This window comes from Sciurus vulgaris, assembly GCF_902686455.1.
Source record: "Sciurus vulgaris genome assembly, chromosome: 6".
Taxonomy (NCBI): domain Eukaryota; kingdom Metazoa; phylum Chordata; class Mammalia; order Rodentia; family Sciuridae; genus Sciurus; species Sciurus vulgaris.
Window position 1 is genome coordinate 95425628 of NC_136466.1, and position 26677 is coordinate 95452304.

The 26677-nt window shown below is 36.5% G+C and overlaps 2 protein-coding genes across 2 annotated transcripts in view; both read right to left on the bottom strand.

Annotated features, from left to right (window-relative positions):
* The window catches only part of ADGRV1 (adhesion G protein-coupled receptor V1), a gene marked incomplete at its 5' end in the record, with an annotated part of 585014 nt that overhangs the window by 234640 nt on the left and 323697 nt on the right, over positions 1-26677 (bottom strand).
* LOC306664694 (platelet-activating factor acetylhydrolase IB subunit alpha2-like) lies at positions 20834-22634 on the bottom strand. The gene has a single exon (XM_079145718.1). It carries the CDS (start codon positions 22499-22501, stop codon positions 21812-21814), a length of 690 nt encoding a protein of 229 aa, XP_079001844.1. The 5' UTR covers positions 22502-22634; the 3' UTR covers positions 20834-21811.

Genomic DNA, 26677 nt, shown 5'->3' on the forward strand with positions numbered 1-26677 from the left:
GTGATTTCTTAGAATACTATGTATGCTCAGAAAAGACAAGACAAAATACAAATCAGTTCACTCGATCTAAATGTATGGAGCCACCATGCAGCAGATGATCTGTAGAAGGTTTTAAGGACTTCAAATTGAACAAGATACAGTTTCTGCAAGGAACAGAAGGCCCACAAGAGACAATGCATGGAGAACCACAGTTACTGTGGTGAGTGTTATCTCTAGTGCTTGAGCACCAGCATTGTCATATCCCAAAGGAATCAGCTACACACAGTTACTGATCCAGTGGGACAGGCTGGGCCCTGTGTTCAGAATTTCTGACAAACTTCTCAGGAAGGGCTGTGATGCTGGTCTGCAGACCACATTCTGAGTAGCCAAGGTTTAAATCATGTGACACAGATGAAACAACTCTGAATTCCATGTCACTGCGAGGTTACTTAGGCAATGCCGACAGGAGGTAACAACTGTACAGGGTGAGGGGAGAAAGAGCTTGCTAGACATAGAAAACTCTAAGAATACAGACATACAGCTATGAAAATACATCACCTGGTAAAGTGACAGTGAGGTAACAATGCGTTCAATATACAGAATATTTGGAATGGGTGACAAGAGTCGAGGCCAGAGAAAGCATCTGGGATTAAGTTGTGACGTTCTATAATCTGTCATGCATCCTGGAGTTTATCACCTAAGTATTTTAGATACCCCAGAGAAATACTGGGCCTTTTTGTTTTCCTGATAGGAAATAACAGTACACCGATTTTTAAAAAGACAATTCTGATATTAGTGTGGTGAATGAACTAGAAGAAGTAAATGTAAACAGACAAAAGGCTTTTGAAATAGTTCAAGCAAGAGATGCTAATGACAGCCTACAGCAGTGACAGTGGAATGGGGTATAGGAAAAGTCCTGAGACTTACTAATGAAGCTACATGTGACATGGACTGTCCACTTAGGTCCACTCTCCTGTGCTTCTGTGGTACAGCGTCACAGCTGAGGAGCGGCTGCCACTCAGAGCTTACAACCAGTAGAATGTGAATGAAGGTGATCTGAACAACTCAGGCCTTGCTTCAGAGTCTACTTTTGACCTTGAACTTGCACTGCCCCTCTCCACGGTCTGGAAGGGTGAGCCTAAGGTCCTGTGTCGAATTGGGAAGAGATACTGTGGCCCAAGTGATTGAAGTGCTTCATGGAGTAGAGCTATCCTTTGACGTGAGACACTCACCTCAGACTTGCAGAAGAAAAAAACCAAACGAACCAAACCCAAACGAGACAAAACTTCAGGGGTTTGTCTTACTCATCAGTTATAGGTATTATTTTATTTCTTATTCCAGAAGCTTAGTTTTTACTTGTAGCCTCTGGAGGATTCAGTGGTTTAAGTCATCGTGAAGGGTAAAGAGCACTGGGGATTTCTGAATGACTAAATATAATAGCACTGACCACAGGGTTGATAGTGGGCTGTTGTTTGACTTAAAAGCAGAGAAATTGCAGGTCTGGGGAAAAGATAATAAACTCCTATTTTGAAGGGTGAAGTTTGTGGTACTTGAGGATATCCTGCTGGAGATACTCAGCAGGTTTTAGACAAACAGTCCCAGAGCTCAGGAGAGCAGGAAAACTGCCAAGCCGTGGGAGGCAGGGAATACACAGGGAGGGGTTGTGCAGTCGTCAGAGGTGGTTGTCAACTGTAGAACTCCCGGAAACAAAAAATGAGGGAAGAATCTCATAACACCATGTCAAAGGAAAAATAAATATATGCTAACAAACACATATGCAGTGATATATTAAAACTGAAAACATACAAAACTATGGCAAATGACAAATTACCAAGGGAATACACATATACACTAAAAGTACATTAAGAACACATGGGAGGGCTGGGGATGCAGCTCAGTGGTACAGCACTTGTATAGATGTGCATGACCCTGGGTTCAAGCCTCGGTACCAAAAACAACAAAACAAAAAAATGCATGGGAATTGTAAATGTCCAAGTTTGGACTATGGTAATGTGGAGTTGGGCAGGAAGGAGCTTACAATCAGGAAGTGACACATGGGAACCTAAACTCTGTTGACAGAGTTTTATTTTAAAAAAGTGGGAGAGGACATTGGAGGGCTCACTTTTGGAAGAGTTTACATGGCTTCATAGTAAAGTTTTGAAGCTAATTAAAATGCTAAAAAGAGAGTTCCACTAAGTAGGACGTGGCAAATAATATCAAAGGATGATAAGAAATAGCAAGTGACTATTGGATATGATAGGCAATAGCTTATTTTTTTTTATTGTAAACAAATGGGATACATGTTGTTTCTCTGTTTGTACATGGCATAAAGGCATACCATTTGTGTAATCATAAATTTACATAGGGTAATGTTGTTTGATTCATTCTGTTATTTTTTCCCTTCCCCCCACACCTCCCACCCCTCTTTTCCCTCTACACAGTTCTTCCTTCCTCCATTCTTGCCCCCCTCCCTAACCCTAGCTCTAACCCTGACACTAACCCCTCCTACCTCCCATTATGTGTCATCATCCACTCATTAGTGATATCATTCCTCCTTTGGTTTTTTGAGATTTGCTTATCTCACTTAGCATGATATTCTCCAATTTCACCCATTTGCCTGCAAATGCCATAATTTTATCATTCTTTATGGCTAAATAATATTCCTTTGTATATATATACCACAGTTTCTTTATCCATTCATCAATTGAAGGACATCTAGGTTGGTTCCAAATCTGGCTATTGTGAATTGAGCAGGGCAATAGCTTATTGATGACACTTATGAGAGGAATTTTTCAAAGTACAGAATTTGGGTTAGATTTTTTACAAAATCAAAAGTGTAAAATTCTACATTTACATTCTAAACATTACATTACTCCTATGGAGCTATTCGCTTTCAAGGAAATTGTGTCATTGTTTTATAATGAACAAATAAATAAATTCTATATTCTCTGGAAATTAGAGGAAAAGGTACTAGCAAGATTGTAACTGCTGTAATTCATCTAATAAAACATACTTTCCTTGATTGGCTCAGTTCATTATAGAAATAAGCTATAAAATGTTAATCCCTCCCTGTTGGCATATTAAAAATAACTATTAAATTTGATAGACATTTAAATTCTAATAGGCAACTGAATTTAGAATAATGGAAAGTAAAACCTAACTCTAAAGATAAAAAAGATATTTTTTTTATTCAGGAAGCTAAAACAATTTTCAAGAGTATTTGTTATGGTCTGAATGTTTGTGCCCCCACCATGCAAGTTCATATGCTGAAAATCCAAACTCCAGGGTGAAGGTATTAAGAAGTGGTGCCTTGTGAAATGATTAGGTCAAGAGGCCTCTTCACCCATGAGTGAGATTAGTGCCCTTACAAAAGAGGCCACAGAGCTCACTTGCCCTTCAGCGATGTGAAAAGCCATTTGCAAACCAGGAAGGAAAGCCCTCACTTGACTCTGAGTCTGCTGCCACTTTGATCAGTCTCCAGAATTGTTTAAAAGCCACACAATCTATGGTACCTTGTCATAGCAGCCTAAACAGACTAAGACAGTATTGCAAAATATTCCTTTTGGAAATATTTTTTCCTATTTATTCTAGCAGTTAAAACACTCAGTGAGACCCCAAATTATTATATGTATTTTGATTAATGAAAAATTAAACTCAAAACTTAAATTAAATCTCACCTTAGTCTCAGATATAGATAACTAAAACATTTTAGCAAGAAAAAAGATAATTTTTTGAAAACCTTTAAGTTTTCAAACTTGAATTGTTTTCCTCTCACTCAAAAGAATAATCACCACAAAACCCCAATGAAGTCAAGGCAAACTAACTTGAATTTGTAATAATGAAATTTTATGCATACCAGTTATACTTCCCAACATCATTTTATCATATTAACTTCATTTTGAAATCCCCAATCCCATGTAAATATCATCTCTTCAGTCACCAGAAGAAACAGTTACCATACTGGGGCAGGACTTTCTCTTTCACCCGCTGTTTGGGAATATAGGGACCCTGCCGAGAATCGTGTGTGTGAACAGGTGGGCGTAAGGTGCAGCCTTGGGCAAAAAGAACAAATTCTATGTAAATTCCAAAGTCTTTTATGATTCTCTGATTCTCAATGTCAGTTATGGGAAGGATGCTATTAGCAGCTGAAAAAATTCTAAAAACTAGAAAAACAGGTTCAAAGTTGATAATCTGAGGTGTGAGGCTGACCAATGTCTGAGGGAGCAGATTGTTTGCAATGCTTTATGTGTAGTAAGAAATCAAGAGATGATCTTTAGTAGGTAAATTAAAACAACAAAAAAAGTTTTAAAATAAGTATAGTTCGAATTCTACATATGAAACTATTTTTGGCCTTCAGCTAGCTTTGAGAGGTAATTATGGATTTTTGTAGCCCTCAAAGGCTGTTCCTCAAAGCCCTACATGGCTACAGCCAAAAACCTAAGCAAAGCCCATGCCTGGGAACCAACCAAGAAGAAGGTATGCCTGGAAACAACTGAAATGACCAGGGGGATGGAGAGGTGCTGCAAGTCACTGCCTGACAGTCAGGCTTTAACAGTCAAGAGGGAAGGCTAAGTAAAGTCCAGAGAAGCACCGCACACGGACAGGATAAACACAGACACCAAGGGGTGGAGGGCGTCTGCAAAGTCTTAAGGACCTGCTTCAAAGTAATTTTAAAAAAAAGGGATGACAAACATTTGAAGAAGCTTACATTATGATACAAAAAAAGTGATTATAGGGTGAACACTGGTCTCTAGAAGTTAATGTAGTGCAACAATCAGAAGCAGTGACTGTGGGAAAGTGTGATTTCCTAAGACTGACAATATAGCTTGGAATTAGGAGGTTAAGACATCATATATATCCCAGTATCAATATCAGAGAAAGAGAGAAAGCACAACCCAGATCCACAGTGATTAGGTCCCTGGGTTATGAACACTATGAATTTTATATATATGTGTGTATGTGTGTGTATATATATATACTATATTTATATATATAATATTGAATATATTATAATATATATATTGAATATGTATATGTTCATTCCACTAAGAAGTGAATAAAAAAATGAATGGTTTAAGTAATCATTATGGAGTGAAAAATACCAGGGATAAAAGATTACCATATGCTAGACAATGCTTATATTTATATGCTGATATCTCATATAATCCATAAAAACACAGAAAACTTGTCATTATTATATACATTCTAGAGATAAGAAAAACAAGACACAAAGACATTAAGTAATGTCCAAAGTTACTAAAACAGTAACCAGTGGGGCTATATTTCAAACTCTTACACATTTATATTCAGAATCAATAATCTTCCCATGAATCTTTGCTACCTACCTCTGATACCGGATTTGAGGACACATGGATATAGGCAATGCAAGAAATAAAAGCCTTGAAGATGGCAGGAAGATTAAAACCTAGTGATGTGATTGTTAATAAAACAGAACTAGCCTCTGGGAAATAGATGGTTACACCAATTCTCTCTGGATCTGGGCTTTCGTTTAGGCTGATCAATGTGGCCTGTCATAAAACCACAGCAGTCCTCCTAAAAGTGAGGAAGGCTTTCTGTGAAGCCAAGCGGTCTACACTGTGGGACTGCTTCCTGCAAGAGTTAGCCCCTTCCACCAGATTGGACTGATCTAGACTCTGACTTAACAGAACTGTGGGAGCCAAACTGCCTCAGCCATCTACTCAAATGACTGATTGCAGAGGTTGAGAGGAGAGACCCCGGATCTGGGACACCTCAATTCAATTTCAGCTTCTGTTCCTGATTGGGTCACCTTGAATTATTTATCACCTCCAAGCTCAGTTTCCATATCTGAAAAATGGAATAGTGAAATATATCTCCCTAAGAGCTCTGATAAAGATTTATGTAAAATAAGGTAGATAAAGTGCTCAGTGTAATAAGCACTCTACAAATGCTCTTTTTATAAAAATGATGGTGATGATGACAATACAAATGATGAAGGAGCAGGAAGAGAAGACAAGTGCAATTTAAAAATTACAAGAGTGCCTCTGAGCATCTGGGATTTGGAGTATTTGTTAGCCATTCTGCTTTCTGATGGATAGCATGCTTTCCACAGCTTAGGATTAATAATACAAAGTGAAATTCTCTGGCTGGTTTCTTCTTTGAAGGAAGGAAGCTCATTATCTCAATTATAGAGGAAACATTTCCTCAGGAGTTTGTCAGACTCAGAATTTGATGGAAACTTTAAAAATGTGAAGCAGGTTAAAACTGCTGATTTTGTTTTGATTCACTTAAGTTCTACTCGCTTATTTTGAGTATTACAGCTATTAGCACAAGGTTGGCACTAGCCATGGCAATTAATTTTTATCCACTCTTGTTTGCTAAAGTTTATTTACATTTAAAAAATTTTGGTTGGCCATGATCTAGAAAGTCACCTTTAAATTCGACCAACCTACTTGTATCTAATTATAGACACAGTGATGTAAACACTCCTCTACTTCCAGGGAATGACCCATGGGTCCATTTATAAATGTAGCTACCTGCACCATTTTTTCTTTCTTCTCATTTTTAGAGTCCTTAAAATAATGAACATTTAAAATATGTTTAGCAAATGAAAATTGCCAATTCCAGGAAAGTGATGAAACAAAAACTGACTGCTGATAGTGTTGCGATTGCGACATCACTTATGAGAGCCACGTGGCAGCTAGGGGCAGAAGCTTTGCTCATTCTCTTTGATTTGATTTGGAAATGATTCAACAAAAATCCAATGATACGGCACTACTGTTTTTTACTCACTGACAAATGAAATATTCAACACGATAGGAAAGTTTTAATGAACTATGATATGCAAATATCTATTCTTAAAAAATTTGTAGACTGTGAAGAAGCATGAAAAAATATTTGCTACAAAATTAAATTGGAATATAAATTGAAAATAAAATAATATGTACATTGTAGTTAAAACTATAAAACATTGGTTTTTCACCCAGGTGTACATAACATCACCAGCAGATCTCCTGAAAGATCAAACTAGGCCTCATCAACTGATCTAGAACTGTTTTCCAATATTGGTGGTGAGACTGTAGACAGTTTAGATTTCTTTAGTATAATATTGTTATATTGTTTCCTTTAGTATAATATTGTTATTTCAATGCTATTAAGTCATACAACTATTAAAGTGCAATTTCAAATGGAATGAAAAATTGCTATATTAAATCCACATTTAAAAATTGCCATTGACTTGTTAAATATAATGCTTACTTGCAATTTATTCACTGGAATGGGATTCTAGGAGGAATCCCATGAAAACATAATAGAGGATAGACTGCAATTAGCTGAATACTCACTAGGAAGCCAATGGCATCCTGTACCCAAATACTACTGCATATCTTGCCAGTTTCCCAAGCCTTGGTGATAGACCACACCCAAGAAAAACCTTCTGTAAATGTGATGAGAAGGCTAAGATTCTCTGCCCATACTCATCTCAACCAAGCCCTGCCATCCCAAACTTTAAGAAGATCAAAACTTTCAACAACTTGAATATATGAACGAATAACTCAAGTGTGGCCTGAAGTCTTATTATTAGATTCTGAATGTTTATACACACGAATTATGAAATCCTGAACTAAAATCAACCAATGTACTCTTTGACAGTAATTAACCTTGGTACTTTGCCTGAGGATGAAGTGTGCCCACGTAGAGTACTACATGAGGGCAGGGTTTGTGATCTGGAGGCTGGACAACTCCTCCCCAATACTATCCAGCTCCCACAGCCCCCATTTGGCAGTACATTCATGAGTGGCTCACTTTGTTCCCATCTCCTTTTCTAACAATCTCACAATCAATGTTAATTTTTGCAGAATTTTTGAGTTTCTAGAAGAGTTTAGCCTCAGACACAATGGAAAAACAAACAAGGTCGTGGACCTTGTCATGATCAGTTCATGTGGCTCTTCCTCAGATTCCTGACCAAAGAGCACAGAGATTAATAAGTAATACTAAAATCAGGGAGATTAAATAGCCACTGAATTCTAAAGCCAAAATCCATAGTCATTCCACATGACAAACCCTAAAATAGTTACTTTCAGCAATCAAGGTCGTTTAGATTATTCATTGTTTTTATTTTTTTTACATGTTTTAAAATTATAATTAACATAATATATAATGATTAAATGTGTGTTACCTTAATTACATTTGATTATACTACCTTTTCTAAGATTACTTTAAGAATTCTCTCTTGGTAAGTTACTGTTTTCTAAGGTAATCATTCCCACAAATTAATAATAATGAACATTAAGAAGAAGTTCATGTTTAAAATATTTCCTTAGGAAGAAATTATAACAGTAGGAACAATAATTTATTCTGGAGATATTTGTTATAGTCTTTGTAATCTTCTGAACTATTAAATTTCTCAGTTAACAAAAGAAAGAGAAAAGAAAAAATTATAAACATTACAACTCATCTAGTTTTGAGAGGAACCCATGAGCAGAGACTATAAAATCTCTTTGTTCATAAATGTTCCACGTTACTTAGAGAATTAGTCTCTTAAGAGATCTTGAAGGTAATTAAAATATATTCCACTGTAATCATATGACAACTGTTAATTAGAAAAGGGTTCTTGAAAAACAGGTTGTTTTTGTTTTTGTTGCTGTTAATACATAAACTCAGCTGGGAGATTTAAAGATCTGTTTAAAGATTATTAACCACTTGACCTATAAAGTTAATGAAAAGAATCCAGCAGCTGCTGGTAAATGAAAATCAATGAGAAGTGGGGGAAACACCTCTTTTGTTAAAGGTTAATTGTTGGATAAAAGAATATGAACAAATTCTAACCTAGGTAACATTTGTTGTGTACTTATGTTTTACTCAGCACAATATTCAAACGGTTTAAAGGTAAGGCCTACGCAGTTTATCTCCATTTTGGAGTTGTGTGATCTTAGACAAGTTAAATAAATTCTGTTTTCTTTGAAGTCGGTTTTATAATTTTTAAAATAGGAACAAAAGGGGTACCTAAAAGATCCATTGTGATGTTGAAATGGGACAGTTTCCATGAAAGGTTTAGCACAGGAATTGGCACAAAATACAGCTTCGGTTCAGGTTAGCTTCATTATTCAGCCAAACGTAGTCCATTCGGATAGTTCCATCTACTGCCACACACTGAACCAAGGATTGGATTTGCACTGTCAAAGTAGCCATGCTGAGGGCCTACTAAACCTTCAAAATTCATGCCATGGTGACAAACTACTATAGCATGATATTCATCTGCAAAGATCTGTGATGCTGAGATGAGATAAAAGCATCATGAGCTACAAGCAACTCATTGTAAGTATTTTCAATTTTAATGAATATATGAAGGTTGCAAGTGCCTTTTGGTTGGCTTGGTTTTCCCTGTGAATACTCACATGGAACTCATTTCAGAATGAGGTTTCATAGAAAAGAAGCACATCCTTCATGATCATATTTGAACAATCACTCAGCAATGGGAAGATATGCATGAGTTGTGATAAATGAGGCTCATAACTCTGAATTGACAGTATCTAGGTTTCAACATCAAATTTAAATTTCCTGCAATCAGGAAGAAATTAAACTTAAAGGCATTTCTTAAAATTTTTCTATTTAATTTTGTTATAATCCTAACACAAAAAAATCCTAATGCAAAAGGAGTTTTAAAATTCCATGTGTATGCCAATCATCAAATTAAAAAATAAATTTTTATGCTACCACTGTTAAAAGTAAAAATTCTATTATACCCAACTGGTTAAGTAATTTCTGCTAAGTCCCAAAAATACTTCTCACCAAGAAATATTAATATAACCAGAAAACAGTAATAAAAAGTCTAGAAATTAAGGTTTACTTTGAGCCAGGAGTGAAATTCACATAAGTCTTGATTTCCCTTTGCTAGTGTGATTGCTGCAACTAAGGAGGTAATGCTTCCATCTCAACGTTGGTTTAACAGGCAACAGTGCTGCTTCTGTCTACTCTCAGTACTAGCTGACCACTGAGAAGGCATTCTCCCTCATTTCTGTAGTCTACAATACACACAGTTTGCCAGGAGCTTCAAATTACTCATGAGAAAACACAACCCCCTGCCTAAGTGGAGCACATTATTTGTACACTGAGCCTTTTTTTTTTTTTTTTTTTTTTTTTTGACTCAAACCTCAACTTTCCTTTATTTATTTATTTGTTTTTTATTGTAAACAAATGGGATACATGTTGTTTCTCTGTTTGTACATGGAGTAAAAGCATACCATTGTGTAATCATAAATTTACATAGGATAATGTTGTTTGATTCCTCACTGAGCCCTTTAATGATAAGAAATGCATGTGTATTTCATTAACACAGAATGGGGAGAACAGAGTTGGGTCAAGATCCAGTGATTTGGGCATAGATTCCAGGGAAGAACAACCTTTTAAGTGGCTTACTAGATGTTTGGCTTCAAGTAAGTTAAATTTTTCATGTCTCAGTGTCTGCATGTAAGGAAAGATAATACCTATCTACTCACAGTGTAGTTGTGAGGATTAAATAAGCTTAAGAGCCTTTAAAAAAAGGCTCTGAACAGTGCCAGTGAATAAATCATTAATGTGAATTTCTAAGGACACACTTGTGAGTATTCCAAATCTCTTCAGTGAATGTAGGAATAGTTTCCTTTCATTTTGGTTTGTTTCTAAACATTTATAATAATTCAATTCAATCTGGCAAATACTTTTCAAGATCTATAAAGGTTGTCTCATTTTGTTTTTATGTAGTAGTTCCCGGAGGATGAAAATGATTCAATTCCCAACATGAAAGTCCCAAATTTCTACTATGGAGAAATAAATACAGGCAGTAGAGGTTTGAGATGTGAGCTCCTTAAACCCCTGCTAACAAGGTTCTCTCTTCCACATAACCATAAAGACAACAACTACAGTTTTTATTTTTATTTACCTTGTGTCAAGCTCCTTGTTAGGACACTTAACAATCTTTTCACAGTTTATGCCCATAACAAGTGCATGAGATTGATTCATTGAGTCAGTTGTTCACATCATAAAGCTTAGAATTGGCAGAACCAGGTTTTGAACCCAGGATGCTGGCTCCAGACTCGGCACTCTAATGTTGTAAAGTCACACAACAGCTGACTCAGCAGCTGTTCCCTCAGGTCCTCCATTCAATTTGCCCTCAACCAGAGCTTTGGGAAGAAACTAGAGGACCTAGAGAGCTTCCACTTTAATTAACTTCTGGGGAAAACAAAGGGAAAAGAGTCTATGACATTGTTTCTGATTCCAACAGCACATAATCTTTTGGAGATGCAGGAAAATAGGATAGCTGAGACTAAAATAAATACATAAATAAAGGCGGGAGGATAAGATTTTTAAAAATCATATTAAAAGTTTAAAATTGAGAAGTTTCAAGATCAATTTTTGTATGACTCATCTTATGCAATAACAATGACCATAAGCAAAAATAAACTTTATGTTCTCTCCAGGTAAACCAGTCAAACAATTTTTTAAATTCCAGGGAAGTATTAAGAGAACAATCCAAATCACACCTTTTAATGAACTTTGGATAAACCAAAGTAAATGATCATGAGTTAAGCACATGAGGTCTGAATGAGAGGGTCTGGATCCAGAGTCACACGGGTGCTTTCTAATGTTTACAGAATACGAAAGAGTTCAAAAGCTACCTGCCCCGTTGTCTGTGTGGAAGGGTCACAGTGTTGTGAATACATGAAAGAATGGACCTAGGTTAAAAATAGAATGCTCATTCTGCTGCCCACCCCCTTTTCCTGAACAACTTCACTTAAAAATAGAGCTACACTGATCTTATGACTATAATTACTTTTCTTGGTAAACCCATCCGCGTGTTTAAAATGTCACAGTTCTCTGTTAACAGGCTATTACTAGGTTCATTTGTAGAATGGACAGAAAACATTAATTATAACTCTGTTTCTCAATACTAATAATTTATGACTGTCTTAGACTAGGTTAATGTTATTTTCTTTTCTCTTTTGAGTTGCAAAGTTCAAATATATAACCAAAATTATAATAGGAATGATAGAAACACTGATGAAAGAACTTGCCATCACCCCTGTCCAAAAAAAGTTTGTTACATGTATTACATTAGTAAGAATTCATATTTCTTAAAGTCCCTAAGAATATAAATTCCCATAAACGATTAGATTTTCAGTCAATACTAAGTTTTTTGTTGTTAAAGATCAAAACAAAACCATGAAAAATGTGAAGTGTGTGTGTCCCTTCTTACTCAATAACTCAAAACGTTATTGGCTCACATAAATTTATACTCTTTGTATTCACAGAAAACTACACAATTTAAAGATAATATTCAATGTTTTAAAATAATATTTAAAAATAGCATTTTAAATTTTATTCCAAAATAATAAAAATTTTTTAAATAATACATAATTTAAAACTGAGTTCTTTACTTTAAAAAATTGGAGCTGTGATTTCCAATGAGAACCTAACCATTAAATGACCAAATGTTATCATTTGGTCAACTTCTTCAGAATAAACTTTAAGAAATTTTAAATTCATTTCATGGATCCCATATTAAAATCACCTTCCACTGAGAGTATCTGTGGTTTCCAAATATTTGCAACCAGATGACTACAGAAAAACCCCAATCACTAAAAACTTAAGGATCATGTACCCCAAATATGAATATTATTTATGCATAAATAGATACTATTTTTCTCATATGAGTACATACATAACTACACATGGCAAAAGTGAATATTAATTTTAAAGGTTGAATATGAAAATGAAATAAACACTGTGTTTAAATGCCTCATTAATCATGATAATTTCATACAGTACTTATTATCTCAAAGCAGAATATTCACTTAGGGTGAGTTTCTTTGTTAAAGACATTTGTTAAGCATCCATCTTTGTAACAGTCTTCATGGAAATGTTCCATTTTTCTTGGTGAAATATTTGTTTCCCTGATTAATGCCTCAAAAATGCTGAGGGTGAATGAATAGTGAGGTCCCCACTGTCTACCCTTTCAGGTAGTGGAGTTTAAACCCTTCCTTCCAGAAACTTTTTCCCAAACTCGATATGAAACCCTCTAGCACATGACAGACTTAGTTCAATTCGTAATTTAAATAACTATATTTACAGCTTATTTTGTAGTTTAAATACATTTTTCATTTCTTTTGTATTTTAAATAAGTATATTTTTTAAAAGAAATTTAAGATAGAAATACATTGTGCCAATCATTACTTCTCCATACTTCTGTGGATCATTCTGCTTACTTTGGGTGCAAATCCCCCACTTTGAGAATCATTGGCCTAAGGAATAAAATATAGATTTCAATCTATCTTGAAAAATCCATCCACAGATTTATTCCTCCCTTGTTTGTATTTTCAAAAAAAAATTCCACTATTCCCACAAATGAATCATTTATACCAAGCAATCTAGTTGCTATGATGAAAGAAGCTGGGCAGGAGATGGGGACTGAGATGTTCTCTGGTTGGAAGTGCTTCCTATGCAGAAGGTCAGCATCAGATGGAGAGCACGCCAGCTGCACTAACAAGCTGAGCCTGAGTGAGAACAGCAAGTCAGCAACCACGGCCAGGCAGAAAGCAGAACACACAAGTCCCAGGAATTCAGAGACCAAAGGTAGAAGAAATCAAGCAGACAAGGGAGAACTCAAAGTCAAGGCAAGGTCTAGGATGGTCAAAAGGTCAAGAAGTCAGGAACCAGGAGATCCATTTAAGGAGCACGGGACTGGTAAAAAGACAAGGAAACAGATGTGAGACCCGAGCAACAAAGAAACTTGACACTGCAGCAATTTTCTGTCATGGCCAGGAAGTTTCTTACATGTTTCCTACTGGATCTTTTCCCAGAACTTGGCTAGCGTGATCCTGCACAAAGCAGCAGGAAACAGGAGAATTTTCAGAAGAGGTAGAGTGAGAAGGGGGACCTAGGAAGGACTCCCTGTGCCCATATTCGACTGGGAGAGCCTACTGTCCTCATCCTTAAAACCCCAGTCCAATCCTCCCTCCTCCCTCAGTCCTTCTTTAACTATCTCGATAAATCATTCTCTGAATTCCTATACAATTTTTAATCTTCTGAGCTTTTTACCACAACTTTGTGTACCCTTACATTTTTCCCTTGTTCTATGTGTCAGTTTCACCAGATTTCCAACTCCCAGAAAGCCGTGAATTCATCCCACACTTTTTTTGTTCTTTTTAGTTATACATGAGAGCAGAGTATATTTTGACATATTTCTACAAACATGGAGTGCATCTTATTCTAATTAGGATCCCAGTCTTGTGGATGTACATGATGGTGAGATTTGCTGTGGTTATATTCATATACGTACATAGGAAAGTTATGTCAGATTCCTTCCACTGTCTTTCAATAGAAGTTCAGAAGATTAGATAAAGGGGAATGAAGGGAAGGGATGGGGACAGGAATAGGAAAGACACACTTTGGTTTTTAGGAGTCAATGCTTAAATGTTTCTGAGTATACCTTGATTATAATATCACTCTTTACTCAGACAAATGTATACAACGTTGTGCATACAATATTTAGTATATAATTATGAGATCACATCATTTATATTAGATTATTAAAATAAAATTCTACCATTAAATTCAAAGTAAAAGTGAACAAAAAAAAAAAAAAAAAAAAAGAGAAAACTTCTGTACCAATATATAATAGGTATAGACTTCCCCACTTAAGCAAGATACAAAAAATCAGAATAGTAAATATTGAACACTAGTCATTAAACACCAATTTAATGTATCTATGGGTGGATTATCAAATATTCAGTATTAATTTGTGGACATATTCCATAAATACCTATGACATGCCTATCATCAAACACATAGAAGGCACTGTGCTAGATGCTACATGAAAAGAGGGATAGAGAGATGAATAAAGCATTGCTTAGAAAATCCAAGAGAATATAAAATATTTCAGAGCTATCTAATCAAGTTCACAAAGGCTATCCAGCAATTTGAGGTTAGGTATTGCGTAAGACTATTTTCTGTTGCTATAACAAAATACTTGAGGCTGGACAATCATAAAGAAGATCATAGTTGTGGAAGTTTAGTACATGACATCAACATCTGCTTGGCTCTGCTGAGGACCGTGTGGATGACTTCACCATGGGACAGCATACCTACACAGCGTGAATGGTGCATGTAGAAAAGGGATCCAGGGGAGGTGCTAGTTTCAGTTATAACAACCCATTCTTATGGGAACTAATCCAGTCTCATATGACCTGACTCATCTCATAAAATAGCATTCATTCACTCACAAAAATGGAGCCCCATGAGCTAAGTACCTTCCACTAGATCTCATGTCTTACAGATCTCACCAACTCTGCACTGCAACACTGGAGATCAAGTTTCCAACACATGAACCTTCAGGAGACAAACCATATCAAACCATAGTAAGCATGAAGGAGCAACAGTTATTCTATTCATAAGGTAAAGACAGGGCTGAAGTTGCAGCTGGAAGCAGAATCCATAGAACCAAAGATGAGAGACAAGCAAAGGATGAGGCTGGGATAGGAGGCAGGTAAAAGAAAAGGAAGGATGAAAGGTAGGTCTGAAGCATAGCTTCATGCCAAAGCATTATGTTAGGAAGTTAGACTTTATCTTGGAGGCACTGATGAGCCATGGCCAATTTTAAAGTAGCAAATTAGCAGACTTTATTTGCGTTGCTGGACCACAATTGACATTGACTAAGTAATTATTTAATTGTAGACTATTACTAAGACAATATGTGATTACCAAAGTGATTCATAACATTAGAGTTCATTCTTTCATTTCAAAAGTTAGTTATTTTGCAGTTTAAAAGTCACTGTATTTCCAGACTCTCTTTAAGAAGAAAATACATAGACAATTAAGATGAAAAGAGAAATGTTGACAGTGGTACCATTTAATGTATTAATGATGCACGTAATAACTAAAATGCTGACTGATTTAATTTATACACTCTTCCTTAGTTACATTTTATAGATGGATCTTAACTTTGAAAAAGTTAGCACTTATGTCTAAGATGTACTATCTTCTGGGAATCATGGACCACAAGCAGAAGTCACCTGCTGAGAGGCCTGACCCCTATCTCCAAATACCTGAAAATATAAGTTACTTACATTATTCTTTGAGTTATTCAGGTTCCCATGAGCCATGAGTCTTTCAATTCTGCCCTCTCTTACATTAAAATAATAGAAAACCAAAAAAGGAAACAACCCCAGAACTGCTTGCCTGTTGGTTTAAGGTACATTGTAATTGCTTTATAAAGTATATCTGACAAATGACCCATAGTTCACTGTGTGTTCCAAGCAAAATATCACTATTCCAAAAATAATAGCAAAAGTTACTCAAGTAAAAGAAAACATTTATGATTTAAACTTGTAGGGGGCTAGCATAATTGTCCCATTTTAAAGAAATAAACATTGCTCAATATTAAGAAAATAAACTGTGGTGTGTATTATAAAACAAACATAAGAGATTTATCTCCATCTGAAATCATGCAAGATATTATAATTTCATGGAAATATTTTGAAGTAATGACTTCAAATGAATACAGGAAGAATGTTATTAAAAAGAACAAAGATTAGGAAATATACTGTAGTGCATAATCCTGCAGTGGGGAAGGGAACAGTCTCTTATGATCTAATAGGATTTTTCCATTCTTAACTTGGTTAGTCTTAGACACAAAGCAAATAAATCATTTTTGGTTTCTAAAATTCCATGGTGATACTCAAAGGAAATTAATTCCCCTTTGCTAAACGTGGTTCATAAAAACATATTATTAAAGTCAACTCAGTAAGAATTCTAGATTTATTACTTCAAAAAGGATGTCAATTTTTCTTAAAATAAAGAATTTTATATTCTTTCCCAAGCAGTTCCTAACACAGAAGTGACTTTCCAGTTTGGAAATGTGGTTTGGTGGCAAAATGGCCCAGGATGACATTGGTATAAGGAAGAGCTTGGTAAACTCGGGGTGGTAAAGGGACTCTCACTTGAAACGAAACAGAGTGCAGCTTCATGAAAACTCAGGTGTCCTCAAAGATGTTGTGTCATTACTCCAAATGTGAAAGAGAAAGAACTGATTACTGGTGAAAGTGTCATTAAAATTCTTATCAAATACAGTCACTACATTGGAACCCAAATGTTTGCATCATTTCAGTATTTATTAAAGAACTTAACTAATTTAGAACCTAATCACACAAGTTCTTGCACAGGAAGACAGCCAGTATCTTCCAGGTGCTAAAAATCAAAGGCAGGCACCTGCATAGATACATATATTGAAACATGAAATTAAGATTACTAGAGCAAATACATGAATGAAAACTAAACCATCAGTATTTCTCCAACAAAAGCAAAGTGCACTGTAGCAAGGAGCAACATAAGAAGCAGGGTTGTGGACAGAATGGCTATGGAAACCCTTCCTTCCAACTGAATAAACTATGTGGAAATCATCTGGTCTTTGGTCAACCACAGAGTTTGATGAAAGTCCAAGGATTTCAAAATCTGGTAGAAAGTTCACAAAACAGGTATAATCTGTGAGCTTCCAGAATTAGGTGGTGACCGAAAAGAGAAGCATAAGAAGCAATCGAGTGATGAGGAATGGTTTGAAGTGGATTTCTTAAAGTAGAAATTACACCTTTGGCTATTGTGGGAAAGGAATCAAAAGAGATGGAATGATTCAAAGCAGGGATCTTCCTTGATTCCTTTCTTTCCCTCACACACAACATCCAATCCAGCAGCAAATGCTGCCAGCCCTACCTTCAAAATATAGTACAAACCTGAAATGCCTTCTCTTCTCCCCACTACTCATTCCCTCATTTGAACAATCTCCATCTTTCTTGTGGACTTCTGCAAAGACCTCTGAACTGTTTCTCAGCTTCTACTGTCCCCCCAGCATCCACTGTCAACTACAGTCTTCCTTCTACACATCAACCAAAATTTTGCAGTTACTTATCTCCCTTAGAATAAAACAAACTTATCATGAACTGCTAGATCTTACATTATCAGACCTACTACTCTATCTTAACTCATCTCCTTCCATTCTCTGCCCAGTTTGCTCCAGTCTAGCTGTACAAGATTTCCTGCAGGTTCTCAAGCACAATCCCACTTAACTGCTATTTTATACAATACTAAAAGTTGGCCAATGATAGACACTGTTTAATCATGTGCCCTCTGGTAGCTAGGGGAATTTGCTATTCAATTAAATTATGGAAATTTATATTTGAGTGTAACAACAACTATTTACTAGATTATGCAATAATAACAACAACAAAAGCAGCATAATGCAGGCAAGTTTGGTTTCATCTTCAAGACAATAACAACATGCATCTGCTGCTCTGTGGACATGCAGAAGCAGAAGCAGACTATGGCTACAGTTGAGCACATTTCATGGGAAGCAAGAGATACTTTCACCAACACTGCATGTATGAGAGGAAAAATGGAGAAAAATGCTCAGAAAAGAGAAACAGGGAAATAGATATGCTACAGGGTCTACAATGTGTCAAACATACCATATAGAGCTGTGTTAAGCAGAGGAGAAAGGGCTAGTGTCTGAATCTTGAGGTGTAGGTCACATGGATTCTAGCTCAGTAGGGTCACCATCAGGGCAAATCACTTATACCCTTACCACCAGATCCAGGGCTTGTAGCTGAGTAAGAAAGACACAGATTCCAGTATGTTGACATTCTTTTCCAACATACAAATCACAGAATGCACTTTCAAAAGAAAAATAACCACCCAAGATATGTAATGGTGTGGCTTCCAAAATAGTTACAGAATTCTATTCAATCCATGGTACTGCAAAGATAGTGTATCTTTTTAATAAGAAATTGGCATCAATTAAACACTAATTATATACCAAAGTGTTTGAGCTCGTGTTTTATTTCTTTTAAACAAACAATTTGTGTGTGTGTGTGTGTGTGTGGTCACAGCCATGCCCTAGATTAAATTCTCCCTTGGAAGTAGGTAAAGGAGCCTAAATAGTAATTTTAAAAAATCATTTGCATATTAAACACGAGTATAATTCAACTGCTAAAAAACATAGCAATTACAAACTGTAGTTGATATTATATAAGGATCCTGAGCAAAAGTCAGATGGATTCACATTCATTCCTAAGGGGAAGGTTCCTGGGGCAAAGGTTACGGATAATGGGGAGGTGATGTGGGACTAGGGACATCATATTTCACAGGGGTAGCTGAATTTCCCAACTTTGATTGTATTTGCTTCTCATTTCTACAGGGTTAAAGTTGGCCTCAGACACTTCCCTCCCTCACCATGTAAGATCAGGACTAAGGTGATTCCAACTGCCTTGAAACACTCCTCATTTACTAATATTGACAAATTAACTATTAAGAGCTTAGAGTTTGTCTCTGTCCTATTTTAATCACTATGAAATCAAGTGATAACCATGTTTTACACATGGATCAATGTAGAAGCCTGACTAGAAGTGATTAGAGTCCATAATTTAGGACATCTAATGCCCTCATCACAAAATGACTGGAATTTACAAAGCTCAGATTATGATGTTACTGATAAAAAAGGTAATAAAATCTCTAAGAATGGGGGAGACTTATTGAGGGAGAAATTAACCCCTGCCTAAAGAAATAAAATTCTATAGGATAAAAAATAGTGTTAGGGGAGTGGAAAAATTTAATAATGATTTCTATTTCTATGATTTTTTTTTTTTTGCATATTAGCAATAGGGCAGAATTTTATTTAAAAGGCTAGTGGTTCAAATACTATTGCTTGAATAGCTCTGATAGATATAAAATGTACAATCATCTGAGGTTTATACATACAGGCAAAGAAGCTGAGGCTAGCTCACAAAGTGATACTTGATCCTCAGTGACGAGAGAAGCTGGAGCACATGCTGCAGGAGTAACCTAAGGAATTTATTTGGACCATATTTCCATCACCTCTGACAGACACAAAAAGACCAGATAGAAACCTGTCTTTCCACACAGAATTCTGGCTTAATTAACTCTCCTTCCTGCAACTATATCTCAGTAAGGGAAAAAAAAAAAAAAAAAAAAAAAAAAATCTGTCTTGAAAAACTGAAGAACCTAGGCTACCAAAAATAAAAAGGAAATTTTAATATAGTAAACAACTTTAGTAAACACCATGTATATTTTCTGTTGTTAATGAAGACATGATACATTCAGAAAACTAATCCTTTTTAAAGACAAAAAAGACAAAACAAATTTCTAGAAAGAGGCTTGACAGAAAAAAATAAGCCCAAGTTCAATCCTTCTCAGTCAGATGTGAGTACTACACAGATCAGTACCTTTCTATGAACACACAAAGCCCTGCCAGTTGCTTTGCAAGCAGCACATAAAACATATACCTTAGTTACTGAATTTGAATATTAAGCAGAATCACTCTAGAGCATTTTGATGGGTCATATCACTACCCAACCTGGTCCAGTTTAAAATATGTTTGTAGATCCAGTTTATATGTATTTCATAGGTATATTAAACAATAAACCACCTACTGTTCCATTATTCTTTTAAATGGCAGTTCTTATAGTTCAGCAAACCATTAAGATTATAAAGAGCTCTTTTGAAATTCTCATATAAAGATACATTAATAAGAAACCTGAAAAGTTAAATGAACCTAGTTCTTTTTTACTAAACTGCTGGGATAAAGGTAGAATGCTTATTAATAGCTTCACTGTTTTCTCATAAAATAAGTCAAAAAATTTTTGACTGATATTAAAAAAAATAAAATACAGAGCTGGGGGGAAGGTTAGTTCAGTGGTAGAGTGCTTGCCTAGCATGTGCAAGACCCTGGGTTTGATTCCCAGCACTGTAAAAATTAAAAATATACACCATAGGATACTATGAAATTTGAAATGTCAGGCATTATGGAATGAGAAACAGAGTTCTGATTTTTTCCTTTCATAAAAGGAAACTGTAACAGGTTTTAATGGAAAAACAAACCAGAACTCTGAACATGGATAACACTACACAGACTCTAGCACAGACCACCACACACAAGAATGAGTTACATACACATCAGTAATATCATTATAAGAGTAACTGGCTGGGGACTCAGACTTCCAGCAACAGAGCTCCTAGGTCAAAATGTATTAAAAGCTTGTAAGGTCAATAAGGACCCAAAAGTAAAATTGAAAAAAAAAAAAAAAAGAGAGAGAGAGAGAGAGAGAGAAAGAGAGAGAGAGAAGGGATGAGAAATAGAGGAGGAAAGGCTGCATGCGTGAGTCTATTATAGACATGATATTCAGCAGCATAAGAATAATACCCCCCAAAGAGTTTGCCAAAGGGGGCAAAACCTATTTTTCACTGTTAAGCATAGGAAAGATAAAGAATGATACAAATTCACTTGTAACTATAGCATCTCCCATATCTGAGTGACACGCATGTTTAATATGATGCTATATGTTAAGAAAACACTGAAACACATGAGAAAAACAAAAGGTTAAATTATGAACCTTAAAAATGGGGGAAAAAAATCTGTTTTAAAGCCAAGTAAGTGTGATTCTGATAATTATTATATATGACATAATCCATAGAAAAAGGCCAAGACAAGAATCTTCATATTGTTCAGTACTTGGGCTTGATGATATCCTAGGAAAAACAGTGATAATTCAATGAATGTGTCACACAAACAACTAAAGTCACCTTCTGGTTTCAAATCAATTTAAACAACAATCTTCTTGGCTAATTTTTCTCCTGTGTCAAACAAACCCTCTATATACAGGACCGGTTTAAATCCCTCCTCCCTTCGAACACTAGATATGAGCATCCAGGAGCATTCTACAATGCAAAGTGCCTGAAGAAAGAGGATTCTGCAGTGCCAGTGATGTAACTGATCTGAGGGAGCTGGGATGCTATTAACACGGATGGGAGCCAGTCAGGCAGTGGTGGTCTGCTTCTCCTCAGGTGTTTCCTCCAGCAACTGCATGATCAGTTCCTGGAGGGGTTTGCAGATCTTTGCATAGCCCCCGCCTGAGAGATGCAGAAAATCAAACATGTCATGGCAGGAGATGGCACCTTCCGAGTGCACGAAGCCCCCATCTGTATCCAGGAGCTGCACATTGGCAAGCTTCGGCAGAGAAAGCTTGAGAAGCTGGTTCACCTTGGCATTTTTTTGCCGCAAAGGGTTGGGCTTCTCACCTCGAGGTAATAAACCCAATACAATGATTTTGGCTTGTGGCTGCCTTGTGTTGATAAGCTGTACAATGGCCTCGATCCCACCTGCTACCTCTTCTGCTGTGTTTTCATGGTTGTTTGTTCCTACCCAGACAACAATGACCTTAGGTTTAATGTTCTCCAGTTCTCCATTCTTTAGTCTCCACAAAACGTGTCTTGTTGTATCTCCCCCAATTCCAAAATTAAGTGCATGTAGTGGGGAAAAAAGCTCTCGCCATATCTCATATTGTTGCATTAACTGTACCATGGAGTCTCCCACAAATAGTACATCAGGCTCTTTGTCTTTACAGTCCAGGACAAATCTATTGTGCTGAGACATCCATCTGTCATCTCCTTGTATATCTTCTGCTGCATGTGGAATTGCTGCTGGGTTTGAGTCTCCTTGGCTCATTCTATACTCAGATAGAGGGTCCGTGCGGGCCCCAAGCGGCTGCGGCGTCGGCGGGTGGCGCGTCTGTCGCTTGCTCAGTCCAGGCGGCCCCAGTCCGGTGCGTCCCTACTCGGGCCCCAGCATCAGCGGCAGCGCCTCCTATGATTGTTATTTAATAAGCCTCCTCCTCCTCCTCCTCCTTCCTCCTCTTCCTCCTCCTCCTCTTTCTTCTTTTCCTTCTCCCTCTTCAGCATGTTTAAATTCCTTTTAGGAAATGAAAAGCATTGCTGGGCAGAAATCTATGCCTTTACCTCTTTGGTTCCAACAATTCTCCTTTGAAGACAATAATCACAAATTCAAAGGCCTATAAAGCCCAGCCAGTTAAAATGAGTGTGGAATTATGTCAGTCCAGTCAAGTGGCAGCTGTTCCTTAATATTAGCACAGAGTAACTATAAAGAAATGCAAGTAACAATGAACCCCATTGTTATATGTAATCATAATGCATCAATAAAAGAAAAAGAAAAAATCATACGTGAAAAAATTAAATGAAGGTAAGCAGTCTTGCGAAGAAAATTAAATGAAGGTAAGCAGTGTTGTAATGTTTTAAAGTTTTTCTACACTGGAAATCTGGAAATCTGTGAAATTTTCCAATATTTAAATCATTACAAATGTTTTAAAAACAGACAAGCAGCACTGATGAACACCTATAATCCCAGCAGCTCAGGAGGCTGAGGCAGGAGATTACAGTTCAAAGCCAGCCTTAGCAACTTAGCAGGCCCTAAGCAACTTATCAGACCCTGTCTCAAAATTAAAAAATAAAAAGGGCTGGGGGTGTGGCTTAGTGGTTGAGCACCCCTGGTTCAATCGCTGACACCAAAATATAATAATGATAATAAAATAAACAAAAACAAATCTGTGAGGTGCCAGATAAAGTATAAGGGATTCTAAAGAGCAATTTTGCCTATAAAGTACAAGATATGTATTTATTTATTTGTTTTGATACACAAACCAATAGGCACATTAATATCCAAGAAGCACAGATCTAAATTTTAAAAAAGAGTAATAACTATGTATGTGCAAAAGTCTGGGCATCCAAATAATGCTATGAAGACAACTATTAAGTCCTTATCCAAATGGAGGCTAGGTACAAATTTTAAAGTATTACTTTCTGCTAGAAAAGCTCATTCTACAATATTTATTATCTCTATAACATGTTAACAGATTAAACAAGGTAGTAGAGTGACATTTAAAATGGGGTAAAGGTGGTATCATTTTACTAAAACAATAAGTGAAATAGGTGTTTTCTTCTTACATTGTGTATCTAATAAGGAACTGTGATGAGAAAAAATACAAAGAATAAATCAAAGAAAGGGAACCCAGAGGCTCAATAGAATAATACTCTCTTTTAACTAAGTGAATGCAAGAGATGTCATCTCAGGGGACAGAACCATTAGGTGATAAAGAAACTATAAATGACCCAAATCCCATAGGCTGAGATTGAAACAGCTCACTCTTGTTATCAGAGAGTTAAGGTGAGATAGAATAGATTGGGACTGCTGAGTGGGAAGAATGGAAAGGGAGAGTCTAGGAGGTAGAATATGTTGGCAAGAGAGGTCTAGAGAAAACTAAAAATCCATTCAAACAAAGGAGAAAGATAAAATATGCCTGGAGGATAAAGATCAATGGTAGGGTACTAGAAAGGTGGGTGGGAAGAGGCAGAGAGAAGAAAGTCCAAATTCATTTGTAAGACGGTACTGAGGTTAAAATAGCAAAGAATGGTGGCTGAAGTCAGAGGCTGGGAAACCAGCTGGAATGTAGCATAGGTATAGGAGGAGACAACCTGAGCACAGACTTCCAGCTAGGCTTCCAGCTTCCTGGCTAAGCTTTTCCAACTATTTGCTTTAGGGGAGGGGGGATGTTTACCTACTAAGTGTCAGACAGGGTACAGAACATAACCCCAGAGAAGTATGTAGCATAATCTGTTCTCTAAGTAGATTGGAAGCAAGAAATACTTGTCCTGAAGGTTTGGGACTGACGTGGGCCTGAACCATATCTTCATTACAGGTATGCAAAGCCATCACTCATCTGCCAGTGTGTCTGCTATCTGATATGGTTCTGCTAAAACCAAGCATCCAGGAAGTTCAATCATCTCGATTACTTTGCAAACAATGTATGATCATGAAACCGCTTTTAAAAATAATTTTTAAAAAGTTTTGTAGAAGCTAAGTAATGTTTTCCATGACATGTGTGGCCTTGAACTGTGTGCTTCCATAAAAACAGACAGCAGCATAATCCACTTTAATCTTTAACCATAACTGATTTCCAAGAATCAGTGGCACCACCCTCACTTCTTATTTCTTTCAACCAGTTTCCAGCATTTAAACTTATTCGAGCGTGCCTGAAAATCAAATATGTTGAAAAGCCTAACCTTCATTAAGCTGTGAAACTTTCTATTCGGAAGCAGTGTTTCAGTAAAATAAATCCCAACGATCACATTTGCTGTGAAGAGTGAGGATGGGGCAGTGACGCAAGATTGACTAAGGGCATTACCTTGTCCTCTGCCTCTCTGCCTCAGAGCTAATTTTCTCTGAAACCTGTTCATCAAGTTTTAAAAACTAATTTCTGTAAGCAATTTGAGATATAGGAGCTAATCGAAAATATGTTAACAACTTAAGCAATGATACAGTCATTGAAGACCAAAACCAGGTGACTGAATTGCCAGGATCTTCTACTGGTCCAAGCATAGTAAGTAAGGTCATTCATTGGTTCTGGATAGAAAGCATTACCATTATTTGCTCCTTGTGGGCAAAAGGTCTTCAGCACCAAATAGTCAAACAGGACATAAGGAGTGAACTTGAAAGTTACATCACACTTTACATATTTTCAGGGATTAATAAATGTATATGTACCTAGGAGAAAAGGAACCTTTAAAACTTTCAAGAGAAATACTACACACATACATGGTAGGAGAGGGTAGGGTAGGGAACACATCAAGCAATTTTGTTCACTAGAAAATATCTATCTTACTTTTAAGGTCCCACAGAGCCTAGAGGGAACTGGATAAAGGCAAAAGCAATCACACCTGGGAAAGTTAGGTTAAGGTCAGCAGGGTCTGGGTGGACAGGGTATGATGCTCCGACCTTATCCACCACTGCTGCTGTGGGGCTGGGAAGCAGAAAGAGAGCCACCAAATCTGCATTTCCCTCTTCTAACATGTTAGGCTGTGTGAACATGTTTCCAGTTACACATTCTCTAAAGGAACAACAGAAGGGAAGGCTTTTCCTACTTCAAGCACATACAGTCCAAGAAGCCTTCACAGGCAAAATAACAGCCCCTCAAAATAAGGAAGACTTGAATGTACAGATGTAAAAACTTATTGTCAAATTTATGTAGTACTGACGTGATATTAAAATAGTAAAATGCAAAATGTCCAAGTGCTTTGTGGGGCACAAAAAAGAGAAGACTCGATTATGAATGATATTAATGTATACTGGGTACCTATGTTTTGCTAGGCACTGTGCTAAAGCTTGCAGTACTTCATGGAGTCTCATATAATGAATTTAATTCTATAAGATGTGTGCCTTATATACACAAATAGATCTATATCCACACATTTTATTCCACATACTTAACACCCATATTATTCTATATTTTATAGCTGATGCAACAATCACAAAATTAACAAGTGGCAGGTAACGCCAAAAATCTAGACCTCCTGAATTCCATAGCAATATGGACTATATTTACATTCTGCCTTTCCCTTGACAGGTTAATTTTCATTTATCTGAACTAAATTAACTTAAATTTAAGTTCTATTGTAAGTGTTTATATTTAGATATAAATACATAAGCAATGTGCTAAACTTTGTGCTAGCTCAGTGATATTCTATACTCAGTTCTGTCCTTAAGGAGTGATATTTTTTTTCCCTTTAAAACACATGGACAAACAACTCAGCAATAAGAATTCTTAGTAAGAACTAGTTACTTCAGAACAAATATATAAGAAAGAAATGGCTCCTTAAAGTAAAATTTATATTCAGATTTCATACCTATCCGTATGTAAGCTCAGGACTTCCTGGGACTTTACCATCCAGGCTTTGTTGATTGTTGATCCAGCCCCACAATGTTCAGTATACTGCTTCTTGCTGGTGCAGTAAGAAGGGGTTCATGAGAAGGCTGCTTTTCAATTTTTTTCAT